Raw genomic sequence first — 21,576 nt, 5'->3', positions numbered from 1 at the left:
TATCAGACAACAACGTCTCCCTCCTAGCATCTTTTAAAGCAAGTTCACCTTTACTGAAACCTTAACTTACAGTCATATTTGTGCTACTACATGCCTAGAAGTGATAAGACACTTAAGTGCTGCAAGTGTCAAAAGCATAAGCTGTTCAGGTATTTGTGGGGAGGGGGTTGTTGTTTACTTTTATCTTAAAGCGACAACAAGTTAGCCACTTTGGTTTACGACTAGCGAAGCTTTATTATCTTTGTTGAAAATTCTGCATGTGTAGTTACTGTTAACTACCTGCGTAGTTACTGAGTCAATGTTACTCATCGAACACTAATTTCCTATATAAATCATCAAACTTGGCTTTCAGAAAAAGCTAACTAGTATTTTCAAACACTAAAAGCTGTTAATATATTCAAAGGCATGCATTCATACCAGATAGTCATAAAATAAGGTAGTTTATTACTTCAGGGAAAACAAGTATCAGTCTCATCTGACACTAAAGCAGCAAAGAACATAACCGAAGATTCCAAAACTATGGAGAAATTCTTTACAGATTAGATACAGAAAATACGGGCTTAAATAATATTCTGAAAAGACAATAATTTATTACATATTGAAAGATTAAGCCTAAGAAAGGTATCACAGGTTTGAAAGAATTACAAGATGTATTATACTTACTTTTGCTATTTTAAGTATGCGATCCATTGTTGGCATACGAGCATGCCCTTCCTCAGAAAGAATATTTCCATCAAAACGGGCCAGATCAAAAGGAATCAAGCATATCATGGAGAGCCATAATAAAAGCATATAACGAGTTTCCCAAGTCTGGAAAAGAATGGTAAAACAAAATATGCACTCTATTTTCTGGAACATATTCCAACAAAGTGCCTGGAGCACAAACTATCCACTAGCTCCAAGGAACTTTCGAAGTAAGATGATGAAGAAAAAACTCTGAACCTGAATGCTCTGAAACACCAAAGGAGACAGAACTACAAGAGATTCCAAACAGGAAAACTGTAACAGAATTAATGGACCCTCCCCTCTGAATCTGAAATCTAGACAAGTTTATTTCCTTCCCAAAGGAAAACTGCATGTAGCTGTTTTCCTGTTTTCTCCTTCCCTCAGCCCATTTGTGCCTCCAGTCACAAATATGACAGAAATATGTTGTTCTTCCTAATTTCTTATGTATTGCTTTCATGGGTTTACTGAAACAACTCTAGATGTGCTTTGAGAAACAGACAGACAAGAAGGAACTTTTACAAGCTTTAACGCTGTATAACTACATCAACAACAGCAAAGGGGTCAGAAGTGACAATGTTTATTAAAAAATTATTTTAATTTAGAGCAGCAATACAATTATTGTCTTCATATCCATGATTTTTGTTACTTATAATAGATGATGATCTCTCTTAAAATTCATCTATCTTAATAAGCCTTCTGGAATTCTTATTTTTACTTATTAAAAAATATAAGAATATTAACTACAGTATCTTGGAGCTGGACTCGATGATCCTTATGGGTCCCTTCCAACTTGAGACATTCTATGATTCTATGATCTCAATCCATGCTTAAAAATTCTTTGCTTAAATATTTTTTTGAATCAGAATTCTTGCCCAGAATGTTCCCAGACAAATAAAACTTTAAATCAGGACACATAATAAATATTTTTTCGAATCGGAATTCTTGCCCAGAACGTTCCCAGACAAATAAAACTTTAAATCAGGATACATAATGAAATGGTGTCGCACTGTTTTTCAAACTGCAAACAGGTAGAAAAAAAATCTGAAATCCTGTGTTATTTTTCCACACCCAGGAATATATTATCAAAAGGCAAAAATCCAAGCGATTCATGCCTCATGCTATAGTTGTGGAATTTTCTCCCATCTTCACCTCCCTCCTTTCAAAAGAAAAGGAAAAAAAACCACCAAACCATCCCCTCACAGATCTGAAGATAGATATTGGGAGGTTGCAGAAGAATAAAACGTTTTATGAAATTAAACAAGGAAAATCAACTAATCTTCTTCATTTCCTCATCAAAACAGAAATTCTTTGACAACTTTGACAAAACCCAAAGGTTTAAAAAACAGCCTGCTTATATTAAGAAATAGGAATAAATACACAAAACCTAAAATACTCCATTTCCTGTGATTTTACGTTTATGATTCAAGCTAAATTAACATGACTGTTAATGATATGCATAGCAGGAAGAGGATTTTCCAGTTACTCCTTTTAGAAGTTCAGTATCTTTTCCTGCCTTTCTTATTACTGTTGTTTCAATTAATTTGTTCCCTTATAAGAGTGGTTAAAGATTTTACTTGCACTTCAACTGCCATCGCTTCTAAATTCTTAGAACTATCCCATGAAAGAAAACCACAAGACCTCTCCTTCAATAAGACATTCCTCTTCTGACAAGATGACTTTCATACTAAATCGAGATGTCCGGTTAACACCTGACAGGGTGTATCGCTGCTTTATACACTTTTTTCTAGATTTTTTTTGTCTTATGTTGTTCACCAGCTTTTTCTGTATGAGATATAAAAGTTACAACAAAAAGTACAGCAAGTTCTCACCTCAGAGTCTTTTGGATTCTGGTCTACAAGCACATCCAAAACAGGCTGTAGATCACCTACTTCATGAGGAAACAGTGGGAGGAAACGTTTGTACCCTCTCACCTGTAACAGAAAGTTTCAAAATTAAGTAAGCCATCTGGCATTGTCAAGTACGGAGGAAAAAGAAAAGACCCTTTGAGGAGCTTCTTGTATATGATCATCATGTAGTAAGAACAGTAAGGAGATTAATTAAGGTCTTAAATACCTTGAAATTTTTGCATTTTTACAAATCCATTAAGAATTAATGGAATGATAATTCTTTAACTTTAAAACAAGGGACCTCTGGATATTGCCTAGTCCAACTCTCCTACAGCTCGGTCACCTAAAGCAGGCTGCCCAGGACCATATCCAGTAGGGTATTCAGTATCTCCAGGGATGGAGACTCCACAACGTCTCTGAGCAATCTATTCCAGTGTTCAACCCTCACAGTCAAAAAATGTTTTCTTATGCTCAGATGGAAACTCCACAATCCATCTCACTCTTCATCATACTTTACTCTTCTTTTTAACATTATGATTCTTGTTTTGTCACTCAGTATCTTAATGCCTGCAAACTTTCTTGCATTCAGACCTCGATTTTTACTGCTCTGGATCATTAAGTAACATAAGCTATCATGAAAATAATAAAAAAGAGAACTAATCTTTCACAGTACAGTTTAAAACATTTAATTGCATTACTTAGACATCTATTTATTTATTTTACTATTTTTGAAAATGTGAAATTTTTTTGAAGTTATTTAAACAACAAATAAAATACTTGAAATTTACACATTTCACTTGCAGAATGTTAAATTTGGGGGTTTTTACCTTTGTAATGATGTAAAGAAATTTAAAAGCCAGGTGAACTAGTGGGGGAGGAGATCCATTGTCCCGTACTATATCCAACAATGAATTCATCATCCACTCTAATGAAATGAGAGAAAAAATTGAGACTACGTGCAGTTAGCTTACAGTTTCTCATACTTGTAATAATAAAGAGGGAGATAGTAGTCATATTATATAAGTAATATCAAACACAGCAATCTTGTAATGCAAATATGGACTTTCTAGTTTAACAGATTTTCAAGTATATACACAAAAAAGTATTTTTAAAGATGACATTCCTACCTAAGTGGCGATCCAACAAGTGAGGTTGCTCCTGGTACTTGTCCATTATACCTGAAAAGGAAAAGGTATCTGTAATAAGCTATTCAAATTAAAGGCTCTTACAGGCATTAATTGTGAGATACATCCTTGATTCTAGACAGCTTTAGCTTAAGATTTCAGTATCCTTGAGCTAAGTGCTGCCACCACCTGTAAAAGAGGTCAAAAAGTAAGAAACCTACAGAGAAGTAACTGTAAAAATACAGTCTGTCCACTTCTGTAGTACAATCTTTTACCTATAACAAATCATAAACTCCCTTCCAGGAGTCTCTCAAATTACTGTGGACAAATCCCAAGCTAGATGAAACAAGCAATCACTCAGTTTGTTGCTGCCCTTCACTGCAGAGCTCTTTGTGGCTCTCCTTTCCTAAGTGCAACTTACCAGCACACCATTTCTGATGGAACTCTGCAAACAGAGAACATTAAACCACTATAGACTGTAGCTGCTCCAGGTGTATCAGCTTTACACTGCACTCTTACCCACAAAGCAACCAGAATGCTGCTTTACAGCTTTCTGCCTTGCTGTTCTCATCTTCTTCATTAATGTACAGAATCCCACTTACTTTTACACACTGTTCTATTTGTTAGCATGTCAAACTACTGATTGTCTTTAAAAACACACACACACACACAGACGCCTCAACACCAAGAAGTGTAGTAGCATGACACTTTTCCAACCCTGGGGCTAATACAGCCATGGGGAAATTCTCCCTGGATACACTGGGTTTCACCGCTCTAAGGTGAAATCTATAAAGATGGGTTTCCTTCCACCACAAGAAAATATAGTTCCATCACTGAGGATCTGTACTGAAACAGGGTATAGTCATTGCAAAATTCTTCTCTTTGTTTTGAGCTATCTTACTATAGCGGAAGAAAAACCAACATAGTACTACTTTGCAAGTGAAGGTGCTCTTCACAATTCTCAGAGCTAGGTTTTTATTTTGAAATAGAACACAGGAAATTATTCAGCAAAGAACAAAGAATCCTTGACACATTTTAACCTGGACAAATACAAACTGTTGCTATTACTATCTGTGCTCCTCTAAACTTTTCACATTACTTACTTTATCTTGCTGCCAGTAATATGTTATCTTCCTTTGGGGAACTGACTTGAGGAAATACAAATTGAAATTGAGTATTGAAAAGAACTAAGAACAACTTGGCACAGTTTTTAGAAAGAAAAGTGTTTCAATTTAAACCTAGAATGAATGAAAATCAGCTACAGAAATGAAAGTTGGATTTCAGAAGAGATCATCAGGTGATCCAGTATTGTGTTGGAGATTGCCTCGGTCATTTTAGCTATATGGTCAGAAAATAGCTTTTTAATTAGAAAACTAAAATATCTTCTTAACCACTCCTTTTCCTGCATTTGTTTCTCTCTCAAACAGTTTTGCTCTCTATCCTCTTTCTCCACTTGTCACATCAACACTTAGATTTAAGACATAACTTCAACAGTGCTGTAGTTGGCCAGAGGATGACGCTGCACAACCACTTTCAAGACAACAGCCAGTCCAACAGTATCCTTGCAGTAACTTACACAATTCCATTGGGATACCATAGTGCTGTCTACTATCAAGAGTAGTAGATAGTACTCCTAATCATCACTAACTTCCCATTGTAATTATTGATACCTTAAACTGCATACAAATAACAGAACTAGTGAATACAAGAAATTCCATCCACACTCAAACCAATAGCTCTCAAGCAGAAGTGGAATTTAACAGCAAATTCCTTATCTTGCCAAATTTTTTTCCCAGACCATGGTCTGTCAATGAAAGTAAAACCCCAAATCTAAATGCTGAAGAGAATGAACTGAAAAAAAAGTTCTTCTAATGCTATTACTTCAAAAAAAGATCTTCCTAAATTTTCCTACAAAAAATTGTAGTTGCAGATTAAACTATCTTCCAAACTTCTGTTTCTAACAGTTCACAAAAAAATGAGCATCACTTGTTTTTGTGAATGCTTTGGAGATCTGCGTTAAAATCCTCTGTAACTGATCCTTACTGCGTTATCCGCATACAGATTAAAGGTACTCTCTAAGCTTCAACGTTATATCCCACACAGTTAGCCTATTACCATATTTGGGACATTTTGCCCAAGAAGGACCAAATGACACCTTATGACATGAAATATTATAACCAAATATTGAACAAGATATACAGCAACAATAAGTTTTAAGTATATTAACACTGTATTTACTGGGCAATTATATGCTCTTCTGATACTTATCATATAGCAATATCCCCCTACCTTCAAAGGACTTGCTCCCAAAGAACTGCAAAAGCCACAGGTTTCAATGGGTAGCAAAGCAATTTTTCCTCATGAGAACTTATGTGACAGAGTAGAGATGCATGCAGAAAGTTCATAAATACAATTTAAATACACAGAGACAGTATATATGATGTGGAAGACAGAGAGGCATAGCAAGATGATTGGTTGGAGGAGATGATGGCCTTTCAGACACCAAGATTTTTTCAGTAACTGCTTTTCTATCCCATCAAATTCTGTCATTTCACCTGTGATACCAAACAATCAACAAAAATATGAATGCTCTTGCAACTTCTTTCTGCACATGTTCATCGTTAACCTCCTCAGACGGAACAGTCAGTTAAGTCAGTCGAGTACAATTCTACTGAGTAAATTCTGCAGAGTCAGATTTCCAAGTTTTGGAGTTTCTGGTTTATTGGTTGCCTATCTAGTTTCTTTTTGTCAAAAACAAAGACACTGGATCAATATTTTTACTTGCAAAAATACTTGCAAAATGCTAGTCCACTTGATTCGTAAATACATGAAACTTTGAATTAACTTTTGCAAATCATCTGGTCAGAATACTGGATCCAATACACAGATGTGTATTATAACGGGCTAATTACCTAGGACACTGCTACACACACGTAATTATACCACTTCTATATTCAGCTGAGGTCTAGAAGCGGAACAGCTTTCATTATATGGCACAAAAGCTCAGCTGCTAAGTCAGATCCAAGTTGCCTTCACTCAGAAACAACTACATGATCTGCATGGAGCCAGCTGCCCTTCATATCTCCTATGAAATACGAAAGTAAAAATATGAAATTACCACTTTAAAGCTCAAAACATATAGATTTTTAACAAGTAATTAGGTACAAAAATGGCTTTGACAGACACACAAACTTTAACTAAATTATTGCCTGCATTTGAATAGGAAACTGGAGGCTAAACATGGGTCAGAATTCAGATTTCTTAAATCCAAGACCTGGGTTTTTATTTACAGTAGTTAAATACCGCGTAGTAATGGAACATATATCTGCAGAAGAAAATGAATAAAAAAATAAATCGCAACTACCTGTTGATAAAGTTCCAGCATTATCACTAATCCAAAATTAGCATTTTAGTCCTTTTTTGGTAATAAATTCCTTTAAGCAATATCAGAACATGCTTCCTTTGGATTACGTGCTTACCTATGAATTTTTCCACAGTCATTTCTCGAGTCACCAGATCCCCAAAGACTCCCTTCAAGTTACCGATGAGCCCCCGGACTTCCTGACTCTCTGTGAAACTCTCCAGGGTATTTCTCGTGGTGATGACACCCGGCTCCTGATTCCTGCCTTCCTCTGGCTCCGACCCCGCTCCATCCATCTCGCCCAAAGCCATGCCCGAGGCCGGCCGTCAGCGCTTCCTGTAACAGCTGGGCAGAGGAACAGCCGGTCAGTCACGCCGTCCCTCCCGCTGGGCGCAGAGCAGGGTACGCGAAGCAGAGGCGACCCCTCCCCGCAGCCGCTCCTCACACAGGCCTCGCGCCGAGCCGCGGCCCGGCCCAGCCCAGCCCCGCCCCGCCCCGCCCCGCCCGCCGCCATACGGCCCACCGCGCCCCTCCCCGGCCAGCGCCGCGGAGCGGAGGCCAGGCCCAGCCCTACCCTGCCTCCCCAGCCGTCCCACACAGCGGGCGGCTCTCGGAGGTGGCGAAGACGGCGGCGACGGGGAGCGACGCCCTCGCCCCCCCACCCCGACGCGAGCCGGGAGCTCCCGCGCGCATTACCCTGGCAACCGCCGCTGCGCTCCCCAGAGTCGGCCCCGCGCGCGCTGCCGGCCGCAACCTCCCTCCTACGGGGCGCCGCGCGGGACGAAAGGATGCAGAGAGGGCTGCGCTCCCGCGCGCGGCCCCGCCCCCCTGCGGCAGGGCGGGCGGCGGAGGGGAAGGCGGGCGGGGGAGGCGGCCGGCGCGTCTGGGGCGGCGGCGGGGTGCCGGCCTGTACTGCGGATCCTGCGATCAGCCCGACCGAGAGCCCGCCGCTTACGTTTCTTCAGTGACTGGGAAACGCCCCTCTTCATCTCGGCCGTGGCGCTTGGGGCGGTTAGCGCAGGCTCTGCCCGCGTTTCTGCTAGGCCGCCGAGCGCAGAAAGTCTCTCACGCCAGGAAGAACTCTCCCGAATTTGCCTCTCAAGTCATTTTGCATAGGTTGCAAAACGCCTGTGGAAGGCAACTGGATTACACCGTTATCCATGACCTTCTCCATTTTTTTACCCTATCCACGCCAAAACATTGAATTATAAGGTTAATACAGTAACTCATTATCTAAATCTCATAAAATTCTGGAAACAAAGTTTGAATGCTGAAAGCTACAACTACAGGAAAAAAAAGGAAAGGGAAGGGAAGCAAGCGGGCAGACTCGAACAGATGTCTGCCCCCTCACAGCACTTACTATCTCTCATGCCAGATTCTTTCCCCTTAGCTTTCTCGGGAAGATATTTTGTCATATTTCAGCCCAAGACATACCACATCTCCACACACTCTTCTTTTCCCACACACTTTCCCCCTAGCTACTGAATACTTTACCAGATAACAGCACTTCTCCACTTCTCTCTTGACACATCGCCAACGCTAGAAAAGTAAAGTCGGAGTCTAATGTAGACATTCACTAATTCACCTCAGGTTATCTTCTTACTTAATAGAAAATAAACTTGAAGGATCAGACAGGCTGACAAACTAAAATGGGTGCTCAGGGTGAGATGAGTCACCTTCAGAGGTGCTCGTTTCTCTCCATTGATTATAAAGGAAATTCAGGGAGACACTTAAGTCTGGTCAGGACATTAGGGCAGGTAACTTCTCTTTCCCAGTATCCAGCAACTTCATCCATACCCAAATATCTTATCTTCAGGCTCAAATTTGTTGAAGCAAACCACAATCACAAAATGCAGGTATACCAAACACCTAGTTTCTGCAAGGCAAGTATTTTATTTGAGAAAGAGCTTAAGTTCACGTGTACTTTCCAATGCAATACATGTATTTTTGTTACCATTAATAAATACTAGTCAGCACTGCTGTTTTCTCAGTCCTGGATCTTCTAGCTATCAGCTATGATTTCAACTGTATTTTAACTCTATTACTCCACTTTTCTACTGTTATAATCGTATTAAGTGTTATAACCACACCGTGACAACTTCCCCTAATTGTAGCCCAATTTCAAAGGAAGTAAAAAATTGTAACTATTTGTATTATATTTACAGAGAATGAAACGCGTTTTTTTAAATCATATCAATTACATCTAACTTTAAACTTTATGAAATTTTTGTAGCACAGCCATTTAGAGCTGAATTCTAAACATACTTGAGCATTTTTTAATACAATATTTTAGGTATTAGTCATGACAACTGTCTGAAGCCTAAACATAAGTTCAGTCATTCTTATCCAAATCTTCTGATTCACATAAGCATTTGTCGAACTGCACTTACATCTACTTTCTTTACCACTTTCTTCCATTAAAAAAAACATGGATTTGCTAATATACTCTAACTCACATTGTATGCAATATCTTTGTTGCACAGTTTTCTCCCCAAATTCCCATTGCCTATGTTTTCTGTAAAAATAAAGCAGTTAGGAATATCAAAAAACATTATAAAGCCATCTATTTTGACACTGTTCCTTCAATAATCCAGCAGTGGCAGAACAGGCTAGCTTTGCCTACTGTACATTATTTTCTAAAATAGCAAATACATCAAGCACCAACCAACACAGCAGCAAGAGATGCTTTCTTGACATCCCTCCCACTTTTTGCTATCTTTTTACAAAGTTATTTAAATATGTTACTATTGTAGTATAACACACTAAAATATCATACTAAAACTATGATATGTTATTATCAAACCTGTGTGGCAACAACCCATTTTCTGACCATACGGTTAATTACCAAGGAACTACAGAGACATCCCTTTTAAGAAATACCACTGTAATTTAATTTCTCTTGCTATGAGAAAAACAAAATCATGTAACTAAATTATATTAAATGAAAATAAATATTAGAAAATTTATTAATTATATGTGCTTGCCAAGTGCAGTCCAAAGGGCCTTGTCTACTCTTTAAATTAAAAAGAGAATGCTTTCATTTTCAGATTCATAGAATCTGATTTAAATTTTGGATCAGGACACTTAACACAGGAAAGGAAAGACAACAGAAATATAAATGGGAAAAGGGATGGAAACAGAGAGAGAAAACTAAAACAGAACAAAAAAGGGGACAGGTAAGGAACTAGTTATTACATCCAGCACCACAATCCCACAACAGTAGCTCTCAATAATGAACTGCTGATAGAGCAGCAACAGAAGTGGCAAGATGCAAACAACTGTGGAACCGCAGCAGCTATGAAGTGAGACTCTCTATGGAGAGTAAGCTTAGGCTGACCATCATGCTACTTTTCCAACCTAGTGGAGTCTTCACAAAAAATGAAGTCTTTTCCTTCAGCAGGGTATGAATCTGTGCTAGTAAACTAGTGTATAAGTTCAAAATTACACAATCATTCTTAACATGAGGCTCAAAAGTATACTAAGCCTTTTACATGTCAGTAGTTTTATCATCAACATTCATTCCTAGTCTATGTTACTTCAGATAAGCAGGGGCTGTTCATTACTAAGGGACTATGTCAGAATTTCTCAAACCTATCTGGTTACTTCAGAAGTTTCCTCATTACATTTAGGGTAGATCCCCTGTACCCCGTCCCAAAATGGTTCCAGTGGTTTATGTAATTAAAGAGCTGATACAACTTGTTTCGTTTCTCAAATCCTGGAGCTTTGGGTATTTTACTGTGATAGGCAGAGAAAAAACAGCTGCTAAACCCACCAAACATTCCAGCAATGGCCAGTTCAAATTCTGAATGGCCATAGAAGGAAGCAGGGTCAAAGATAATTGGCCCAGAGTCGTCCTCAGCCACATTTCCTGCCCACAGGTCCCCATGCAGGAGAGCAGGAACAATTTCTACGTCACAGAACATTTCAGGAATCTTTAGCTGAAAAAGCATGAACAAACATGTAACAGTTAAAGAGTTTTGAAGAAAATATTAAATAAAGTACTGTAGTATATAAGAGACTAAGCTGGTCAAATACTGCCTGTTTTCAGTCCTCATGGAGTGCTTTTGAAGTTGATGGCTACAAGCATAAACCTAAACTGTAAGCCAGTAATTAATGTTCTTGATTGTTCTTGAGAGAGCTTAGCAAATCATTGAATTCACAGTCTAGTATCAACACCTAGTATAAATGTATTGTTTCTAGACATAGATAGTATTGGCTGTCACAAAAAATATAAGACAAATTTCATTTAAATTAAAAGGCTTCAGTGGCAAGAAGGGCAGCAGTAAACATCTGTACCAATTAATCAGAACTAAGGAACAGATTTGTGATGTAGAGCTTGCAGAGGAATACATTCCTGGCTGTTTCCCAAGTGCTGCATGGAGTGTGACCTGAACCACAGTCTCAGCTGTGAGCCTGGACCAATTAAAAAATCTGCCTGGGCAGCAGAATCTTACCTACTTTGTAACACCAAGTTCTTAGATAGGATTTACCATCTTAGTATTAGTAGCTGTATTCTAAGAAATAAACCTGTAATTCAGCACTGACATTTATTTTCACTATCTATTAAAAAACTGAAAGAGCAACATAAAGTCTTTTCAGCTGCCAATGTTGTTGGACAAGCTGTGAAGCTAGTCCAGTTACTGCTGTTCATTAAAAGCTATGTAAATCTCCTATAAAACACCTTTAAAATTGCACTGATACATATTTTCTAACATTCTAAAAAACAGATTTAAGACATGGTTCGTACTTTTAGCTGTGACCAAAGTTCTCTGGCTTCTCTGTCTCCATAATCTTTTTCAATCAAATCTAATTGAGCTTGGAGTCGGTGACGAATAAAGAAAGAAGGCCAATCACTCTGCCATTCATTCACCTAGAAAATATGATACAGAGGTTTGTAACAAACAATTTTAACATATACATAGTCAGTATTAATAATACATAGATATCAAGTTAAAATGTTCAATGCTGACACAATAGCTAGACAATGTTAGTATGACCTACGCGTAATGTTGTTAGACATTTCGTGGATTGTTCTTTTGGGAGTGATCCTCTCTTCCATGCTTAGTTGGGGCTGTCTAACATGAGATATAAGTTGAGGTTCTGGCTATTTTCATTCATTCAAATTTTCTTAACATATTTTAGAGGGAGAGTTTCTGGTGTGATCATTTCAGTTGTTCCATATTATACTCCAAAATCTTTCTGGAAACGCAAAAGTATTCATTCATTTTTATTAGGTAATGTGTTTCTAATTTGGTGAAAGGTGTACTTAGCAAAGAGTTTGAGATATTAAAAGTTCATTCAGTTAAATAGTAGAATGAAATTCTACCATGTGCAGAGCCAGCAAATGCAGCTTTATCTCCGAGAGCCCTTTCCAATGTCTTATGTGATGTGTTCCATGATGAGGCTCTCTAAAAGCAGTGTGTTTTCCCACGTGAGATTCATATAGTAGGGGTTTAGAAAAAACAAAACCATGACATGGTAGGTGAAGGGATACTTATTTTATTAAGTATCACCAAGCTAAAGAACCACCACATAATTTCACATTCTTATTCGATCCACTGTGCCTGCTTGCTACATGCATTGTAGCAAGCCACACACATTGAATAGGCATCATATTCCCTTCACTGTCAGGTCGGAATGAAACAGTGAAAGCAAAACTGCGATCATAAAGCTGAAGACCAATGAAACAAGCCTTTGTATAAGGAGTTTATAGAACTATGAGGACATGTTAGCTTTCACAGGCATGGAACATACCTGTGGTATATAACCACAGCAAGTGGCTGTATGGAATCCAAACTTATCCACGTACTGAGACTCCGAGTGACCTGCTCCTTTACCTAAGAAACAAAATAAATATTGGGAGGTTTGAGATCCTTACATAGTAAAGTTGGCAAACACAGAACTAAATTTCAGCAAATAAGTATACAAAATAATTTTAAGCAATAAGTTACAATTATTTCATGGTCACAACCCTCTCTAAAGATGGAAAGAACTCTCTTAAACTTGAAGATACTGAATGGAAATGGAGGCACAATTAGTCACAGTTAGTGACTTTTCTTTGGATAAATGAGTTAGACATTCAGGAACAGAGTCCAGATACCAGATTTGCAATCTACTGTTCTGACACTTGAACATGTCATTAAACACAGCTTATTTTTGATTCACAGATTATTTGTGACCTGCCAGTAATTTGGCCTTCACTCAAAAATAATGGATTATAATATGGCCACCACTAAGAGTCGAACCTGGTCCATCCCTGAAGTCACGGGAAAGACACAGATACAGACTGGTGGTTCAGATTTTAATACTAACAACTCTAAAAAAATAATTCTTTGTATAGCTTCCTTTTTTTTTTTTCCATTTATGCCTTAATCCACTTTCCAAAGAATGATGGAAGGTGTTTTCATTGAAGTCAATAGAAATTGGATCATGACCTTACACTGCTGAATTACAGTTGTCTTCAAGGAGCAGCAATTGTACATTTTGCTACGTATTTGAGTTAAAAAATGTAATCCACAACATCTTTAAACGGGAACTTAATTATGTGTTTACTAACTGGGACCATATTCTGTAATAAGTTAGTTGTCTAAACTAACAGTAAACAAAAAAAGAGGATGTCAGTAAGGTCAAGAACATTTTAAGAGATTGATGAGGCTGAAAGGTTTAACTGACACTGAAAAAGACAACTAGTCCAAATTTTCAGTTTGACTTAGTTGAAAGCTCTAACTATCGAATATTAGCACTATTTCTTACTAAATTCCAGTATCCACATAATTTTATACAACAACGTATATACAAAATGAAGAATTAAAAATAAATTAATTTATTTTTGGCAAGGTTAAAATGATATGTTTAAAAATTATAATAGTAATTGTAGCTTCTGTGTATATAATGTACATTTGAGAAGTGTGGCACAGGGACAGGAGGAACATGTCTCATGAAACAGTGTCCCAGTATTGACTTTAATTATCATTAAAATTATAATGCAATACTGTACCACAGCCACATGAACTATTCCATTTTTGGTTAGGTACATGATATCAATACTCTACCAATAGTGTTTCCCTCCTTTCTCAATTTCTCTCCAAGTTTCTGGTTGTAAAGATGAAGATCTGCTATCTGCTCTCCAAGCTTTGAAGAGTATCTGTAGGATCAAAAAAACAAAACAAAACTGAAACAAGACAAGCAAACAAAATATTACAGGGGAAAAAAAATCTCAATTAAATACGACCAAGTACATTTTTGGCAAATATAGAACCTTAATCAACCTCACAAGTACGTAACAGGGAGCAAATGATGAGACAAGAAGTCTGAAGAAACAGGTTGTAACAGATAATAAAATGAACATAAGTCAATGCTCTTGCAAGAAAGGTAAACAGAACACAAGGTTGTATAAACAGGAGCATAGAGTGCAGGAGGATAAAGTAATCCTCCTTATCAGCTCCACATTAATAAGCAGAGAATAGAACATGGTATCTACTTTTGAACCTCATACTTCAAGATCAGCTGAACAGCAATAAGAGTGGTAAGCCTGAAAAGAAGCCATAGGCAAGGATTGAGTTGAGGTTGCTAAATGCAGAAGACAGACAACTAAAAAACAGTTAAAATATTGCACAGATATCTGAACAGGAGCTGCAAGGATGGAAACTAATTTATTCTCCGTGCCCAGAATGGGTAGAAAATAATGAGTTTAAAATTGCAACCCAGAGAACTGAGGTTAGACATTAGAAAAATCTTTCCTAGGAACAGTGGGATGGATTGGAATGGACTGTTTGGGGAGGCTGTGCAATTGCCATTATTCTCCCAATAAAAATAGATAGGTTGGACAAACAACTGCCAGAAGAGCCATGGGAATTACTATATTCCCATAGAGGCCTGGAACAAAGCAGTTAGCTCCTGAAAGCCTATGTTCAGGAGCCTATGACTCCTGAATTCCACCTCCAGGTTGGTTGATGGACGAAATGGAACTTCATGTTATCTATCCATTTAGTTCTTCCTCACCCTAGTGTCTTTGACCTTGTTAACTGGCTTCAATCATACTTGAAGATTATACTTAGAGAAGCAGAGCTTTCAAAGACATAAGAAGCCTATAAGTTTAAAGAAAACTGATAGGCTGGGAAAAGAAACTCAAATGAAAAATCTCATGAGGGAAGGATGGGCTAAACTCAGCCATTATCACATTCACTTTAGTAGCATCTCAGCACATATGGACCAGCATACAAAGCTCTAGGCTAGCGATAGCATGCCATATCTATTGCAGGTAGAGGGTCAGGGAAGAGCAAAATATGGTGAAAGAGTGTATATACACACACAGATATATAGATATGTATATTTTTTTGTAATATGTACACACACACAAACATGGATCTTGACAGACAGAAGCTCCAGCTCTGAGAGAAGAGAGGGGTTCTTCTCATGAAGTTTTCTGACTGACTGTAAGATATAAGAAAATATACCCCAAAACATAGTAAAAAGAAAAAAAGATGTACAGACATACTTGTTGAGGTGCTTCATCTTTAGGTACTCCATGACAAACATTGCTCCTCCTCCAGGTAGGTCAATTACTTTAATAGGCTGAGGCACTCTCACGATATTGGTTTTCTGGATAGCTTCCAAACTTGCCATTTCCCCTTCAAACATTTTTCTAGCCTGTCAAGGAATAAGAATATCCTTGGGCTAAACTATGGATGTCTGCAACAAGTACTTTGGAAAAAATAGCCTTGTTTACAAAGGTACAAGGAGTTAATGCATCTTGATAAAAGAACGTAGCTGCAGCAAGGTTTCAGCCCACACAGGGAGACCCAAGTACCTTAACTCTAACTTATTTTTTTCCCAAATGCATTCCAGGGTAGTAGGATACATCACATTTTACCGTGATTTCCAGCTACTTATGGAGATACTAAACTACTCAGACATAACAGTATCTCTGAGGATAATATCCAAGAACTCCTCCTTCTAAACCACAGATGACCACTACTAAATGAAGTAAAAGATTGAATCCTTAAACTGGTTCGCCTTTCCATGCAGGTCAATGGCCACCAGATGGAGACGACAGCACAAATATTAAGCCTGTACTCTGCATTTTTGAAGTAAAGATGCTGCTCCTCCCAGCAGTTTTAGGAACTTTTTGATATTGATAAAGCAAATTTCTGATGCACTGGTGTTACAAAAAGCAATTGAGTATTCATTTAGTAATAGAAAAGTCAAGAGCTTGGCCTGAAAAATTGCAAGAATCTTACTGCTAGAAATACAAAAAGCAATGGGGAAGTTTGAAACCTCTGCAGCTTTAAAAATAATACATGAGTTTTAGCACTGGCATCCTGTTTCCTCCCTTCCACTATACTATCCTCCCAGCTGAAACATGAAAACAAATGCAGTGAATGTAAATTCACCTTTAGGCTTTTCCAAACTCTAAGTAACAATAACAGCTCTGTACTTAGCCTCCTTTTTACATATTGCAATGCCAATTCCTGTTGTTGAGGGTTATCACATTGCATTACACCTCATTTTACTTTAACCAAAACTGCTGTATTAATACTTCTTATAAAATAGACTACAGCCTTTTAAAAGAAAACTGAAAGGAAAACTGGAATAATTAGAAGTCAGCCTGAAAATGCAGAATTCTAAATTATTAACAATCAGGTGCTTTTAAAAGAAAAAGCTCTCTACATGCAATAATAATTAGTAGTTAAATATCTGTTAGCATTAACCTGAGGTTTGTGGTTGATTTTAACAAATACTCGTCCACTGTCTGTTTCATAACCTTGGCCTTGGCTAATGTATCCTCCACCCGAGCTTCCAAATGCCTTCAGAACGGAAGTTTTCAATTCTGTTTTCAGGATTTTTTCCATAGTAATTTCCAGGCCGCTGCAGCTGCTTTCTGCTAAATCCACTGCAAAACAAGATTAAAGGTTTGGGTCCTTCTTTCACTGTCACTCTGCTATGAGGTAGAAAGGGCCACCCACCAAATAAAAAAAAAAAAAGGCAGCCAAAAAAAAAAAGGCAAATCCAGGGATAATATTTCAAAATGCTTTGTTTCCCACGTGCTTTTATAGCTACAGATGAAAAATAAAAATCTTTAGAAATATTTGCTAGAATAAAATTGAGAGGTGTCCCGGGTCCTCTCTCATCTGTGCTGAGAGCTGCTGGTATTTGTAGTTTGGACCCGTTTTTCTTTTTTAAGCTCTGTGATCGCATCGGTAGAAGACGCCATTTTAAAACCAATCCACTAGAGGGAGTTTAAATGCAACAATACAAATTGCGCACGTGTTGCACTGTGGTTATTTGAGATATGAAAAACAAAGTTGCAGTCCATAAGGATGCAATTAAATCATGCTGCGGATCATAAGTCAGCCACCAGAAATACATGGCAGGTTGGTGGGTTTTTTCTCTGCTTGTAGTTGCTTTGTGTGGACTGGAGTTCTGTTGTCATCACTGCAATCTTTAGAACGCTTTTCCTTCTTGGGACATAATTCCATCTCTTATAAGAGACGGTCAAAAGATTTTTTTGCCTGAAAGTGCCCTCAAGTCAGTGAGATAGTAAGATGCACAGGGCTAGACTTTATCAAGTGAAAATTCATAATAAAAGCATCAGGCTGGTAATAAAGAAATTTGGGATACTCTTCCTGTATGCTTCTCCAGATTTAACGTGATCTTTAGGACATCATTTCACCTTTTTATCTCCTTTCACAATCTGCAACACACAGAAAGAAGATCCCTTGGGTACTACTGAATTTAATCGCGTCATACTTGCAAAGTGGACTGACACCCTCAGGTATGAAGTGTTAAACGTTTAAAACATGTTATCATAACCCAGACCCTACAATATTTGGTTTAATAATCTCTGTATAAAGATAACATATTTGGTTAGGTGCTTGTGACCGACTCCTAGCACAGTACAATCCATGGAAAAGGCTGCAGTTCTTGTTCTCACTTGGAGCAGCAATGCCTGCCATCTCCCCGGGGAATTTCTGGATTCTGTTGCCACTGTTGCACTTTGCTTTCAAGCATTTATCTCTCTTTTCACTACTATTTGTTTGCATTGATTTATAAAAGCTATTCAGTTTTGACAGAGAAAGGAATGATTACTGGACAAATACTGGCTTCATTTAGGTAGGCTTTTCACTACACTCACAAAAGGTTCCAGTCCTACACAGAGTGAAAAATATTGGTATAGTACAAGTTATTCCTCAAACAAGTACTTTCTCAGAACGTAGCTCCTTATGGTACACGGAGCAGCTGGAACATAGCAGACCTCAAAGGGACAAATTGGCTAAGGAGGAACTTTTCTAACATCCAGATTTATTTGAGTGGGACATTGCTTATAGAGGAGGAGAACAAGCTGGAAAAGTGCAGCTCATGACCTGGACTCAGAAACAGCAATTCAAATACAGAAGAGTACGCAAGAACAGCAAGAAGCCACATTCAAGACCACGTATCTTGGTTGGACCTTTGCATTATATTTCTAAAGTAACCAGTGACTGCTTTCACAATCCTTCTACAAAGTCCAGCTGTAATATTTTATAACCGTCACATCACTGATGTACTAACTGAAAAATAAATGAGTCCCAAAATAGAGCTACAGAAAGTACCACTGGGGAGAGGTAGAGAAGAGTCAGCGCATCCTGTAGGAGTCTCAAGTAGTTCGTCCATACACTCTCATGGAGCATTGTGCCTAGAAAGTGAGCCACAGCTGCCAAAGCAAACAACTATGCCCAGACCAAAGAAACTTTAAAGCGTAAGGGCTCAGGATGTACATTAAATCACAGTAAACCAGTGCATATGCACTCAGAGCAACTTCATTATGGCTGTAGATCTCGGACAGTTTGAGGCAGTTAGTTAATATGACTCATATGACTGATTTATAGATAGTGAAAATGCCAAGTAATTTGCATTTCAAGATATATGAAGCCCTAAAGAGTACCCTACTATTAGAACAACGGTCTCTAATTGCTGAAAGGAGGGAATCATACCCTAGGTTGCAATGGAGCACCTGGGGAAAGGAATAAAGTTTTTTGGCAACAAAATAAATGACAATGAGCAAGGACCCTTATTTCTGCATAGAAAAATGAATCAGGATATCTTTTGCTATTTACCTGTTAAGGAAAACAAAACAAAACAAAAACTAACCTAAAAACCAAAACAAACAAGGAGAATGGATCTTCATGCACAATATTACTACTGATCCCCAAGCGTTTGCAGTCTAGTATGCCATGGACTTCTCTCCTACAATTTCCAGTGAAGATGCCAATAGCTACTGACTGTAACACTTCTTTCAGCATTCTGACACTTTATTTTATTTTTGGTTAAACCAGAAACAGGACTGTGTTAATCCAAATATATCGCATCACTTACACAGTAGCCATGAGATAGGAAACCCTTCTGTTTGCTTCCATGCTGGATCAATATTTAACCAGTAACGCAGAGGTGAAAGGCCCGGTTTCCTAACATTTTTGTTCACGTTCTTTCCAGTCAAGCAGCTTCGAACAGCATAATTTCAAACACTGGCAATGAAACAACTCAAAAAGCGTCCCAGATGGGCTCGAAGGAACAGAGCGCTTGAAAATACCCACTGGCAGGTCAATGAAACCTCCGGGCACAGCAGTTCAGCACCATGGCCAGATCACAAAGGAACACACGAATGGCCCCGTGAGCAGCGAGACAAGGTGAGGAATTACGAAGGCCTGTTTACGTGAGCGTTGTTGGGCTCCTGGTTTAAGACCTATCCTCAGGGTTATGCTTGTAGTGGAGTTTGTAACTGGTTAGTTCTCCAGCTCTTTTCTTCTTGTTTTGCTCACAACTGCTTCTAATATTTTTGTTGTCAAAGACTGTCCAGAAGACAGATATCCCCATGCATACCAATGAGAAAAAGATTGTTTACTTCTCCTTTGGGAGTAACAGTATCTAAAGAATCATAGGAAACAAAGAAGCTATATAGAACAGTGTAAGCCAAAAGCTTACACTGGAAAGACTTTCCATCATAACCTAAAAACCTCCCTTCCTTTGATAGACGTTATAGTTTCTCAGTAAAGAACTATCCAAGGACAAACAATTCAGAGCTTCAATCCTATAGACCTGATCCTCAGCCTAATTGCACAGGCTGTAGCTCTGTATACAATATCAACCATGTCGTGGGAGATTTCAGTGAATTCTTGGAGATTTCATTGAAAAATGTGTTGAAAAGTAATTGAGTTTTATTTTACAAAGAAAAATAATAAAGCTATTGTGATTCTGGTGCAGCTTAGTTACCAGAAATATATTTTCTCCTTAAATCTTTTGTCACAAACAGTGCCTGCAAGACAAGCTAATTGTATACCACTTCCCACCTGCTTTTACTTCTGCTAGAACAGTCCAGCATCAGTTAAAATCACCAAATCTGTAACAACAGTGAGGACAAAAAGCAAGAAGAAAAACAGTACTAAGAGTGCAACATTTGTATCTGCATGCAGTTTTTGCAGATGGCAGCAGTCCATGAGAATGAAAACAAAAAAATCACACTGAAATGTAGGATACTTAGGAACTACAAGCAATTCAGCAGAAATACAGGTTCTTGCAGAGAGGTTCAAAATGGATGTATTTTCACAATAAGGACAGTCAAGCCATGAAACAGGTAGCCCAGAGAGGTTGTGCAGCCTCCATCCTTAGAGGTTTTCAAGACCAGACCAGATAAAGACCTAAGTAACCTGGCCTGTCCTCATAGCTCATCCTGCTTTAAGCAGGAGATTGAACTAAGTGACCTCCTGAGGTCTCTCCCAACCTGCATTTTCCTGGTTTGAGTCCAGATTTCCAAGTTTCCCTTCCCTTAACTCCTCTCCTAGGCAGAAGCTGATGCTATTAAAATTATGCACAATCATATCCCAGCCTAGTAATTAATTCCTTAAGGAATTAATTGCAAAATTTAGTTCAAATTAAGAAAAACAAAAGATATAAAGAGATCTGGTTTTCAAAGTATTAAAAATAAATGCCTTGAGATGCTTTAGTCTACATATGCCATACATGTATTGTGATCCATCTTGAGAAAAGACTCAGAAACATCATGAGAGGATATTACAATTTTTTACAATATACAAAGACATGTACACTGTATATTTAAGAAAAATTCAGTGGTTCTTTTATGCTTTTCCCTTGTACAAATAGAAATGGAAAGTCAGCAAAATTATGATACTGAACAAGGAAATATGGAATGAAAGCATGGGTACAAGGAAACATGCTTGCCAGATTTAGAATGCATGGAGGGAGCCAAGAAGAAGGAATACATGAGAAGGAAAAGCAGAACACATTAGCTTTAAACTATGAGAGAAAGAGATAAAGAATAACAAAGACACACCTGGAAGACAGAATGCAACAAAATGATCAAAGAGAATTCTAAGAGCAGTGCAGAACTATACAATACGTAAGAAAAAAAATTAAAATTACCTTGCAAAACAGCAACAATTTCTTCTTCAGGGTCCACCAGCAGCCTGCCTTCAGAAGAGAAGATTTCATCCCCTTCTCTATCCTCTGATTCAACTGCTGTCTA

General features: G+C 38.2%; 2 protein-coding genes across 3 annotated transcripts in view; both read right to left on the bottom strand.

Annotated features, from left to right (window-relative positions):
- Window positions 1-7,896, bottom strand: part of TBCD (tubulin folding cofactor D) — a 134,303-nt gene extending 126,407 nt beyond the window's left edge. The window contains exons 1-6 of one of the 2 annotated variants that reach the window (XM_072880770.1): window positions 7,755-7,896; window positions 7,177-7,403; window positions 3,701-3,751; window positions 3,401-3,498; window positions 2,556-2,657; window positions 664-810 (exon numbers count right to left, since the gene is read on the bottom strand). In XM_072880770.1, the coding sequence (XP_072736871.1) occupies window positions 664-810; window positions 2,556-2,657; window positions 3,401-3,498; window positions 3,701-3,751; window positions 7,177-7,369 (591 nt within the window). In that variant the 5' untranslated portion in view covers window positions 7,370-7,403; window positions 7,755-7,896. Of the gene's footprint in view, window positions 1-663; window positions 811-2,555; window positions 2,658-3,400; window positions 3,499-3,700; window positions 3,752-7,176; window positions 7,404-7,632; window positions 7,724-7,754 lie in introns of those variants that run through there. The other variant, XM_072880771.1, reaches the window with a different exon arrangement.
- A 1,074-nt stretch (window positions 7,897-8,970) lies between these two features.
- FN3K (fructosamine 3 kinase) lies at window positions 8,971-21,491 on the bottom strand. The gene is made up of 7 exons (XM_072880954.1): window positions 21,474-21,491; window positions 16,769-16,950; window positions 15,556-15,707; window positions 14,111-14,202; window positions 12,813-12,895; window positions 11,806-11,928; window positions 8,971-10,996 (listed from the first exon to the last, which is right to left on the bottom strand). Exons 2-7 carry the CDS (start codon window positions 16,907-16,909, stop codon window positions 10,658-10,660), a joined length of 930 nt encoding a protein of 309 aa, XP_072737055.1. The 5' UTR covers window positions 16,910-16,950; window positions 21,474-21,491; the 3' UTR covers window positions 8,971-10,657.
- Between the last annotated feature and the right edge of the window lie 85 nt (window positions 21,492-21,576).

This window comes from Ciconia boyciana, chromosome 16, assembly GCF_034638445.1.
Source record: "Ciconia boyciana chromosome 16, ASM3463844v1, whole genome shotgun sequence".
Lineage (NCBI taxonomy): Eukaryota > Metazoa > Chordata > Aves > Ciconiiformes > Ciconiidae > Ciconia > Ciconia boyciana.
Note: the sequence above shows the minus strand (reverse complement) of the source record. Positions and strands in the feature narration are given on the sequence as shown.

Excerpts from the sequence above, each read along its gene's own strand:
- FN3K (XM_072880954.1), bottom strand. The coding sequence starts at position 16,909 with ATGGAAAAAATCCTGAAAACAGAATTGAAAACTTCCGTTCTGAAGGCA. Across the intron at positions 14,203-15,555 it reads AAGATGAAGCACCTCAACAA|ATACTCTTCAAAGCTTGGAG; the intron begins GTATGTCTGTAC and ends TTGATCCTACAG. Across the intron at positions 10,997-11,805 it reads AACTTTGGTCACAGCTAAAA|CTAAAGATTCCTGAAATGTT; the intron begins GTACGAACCATG and ends ATGCTTTTTCAG.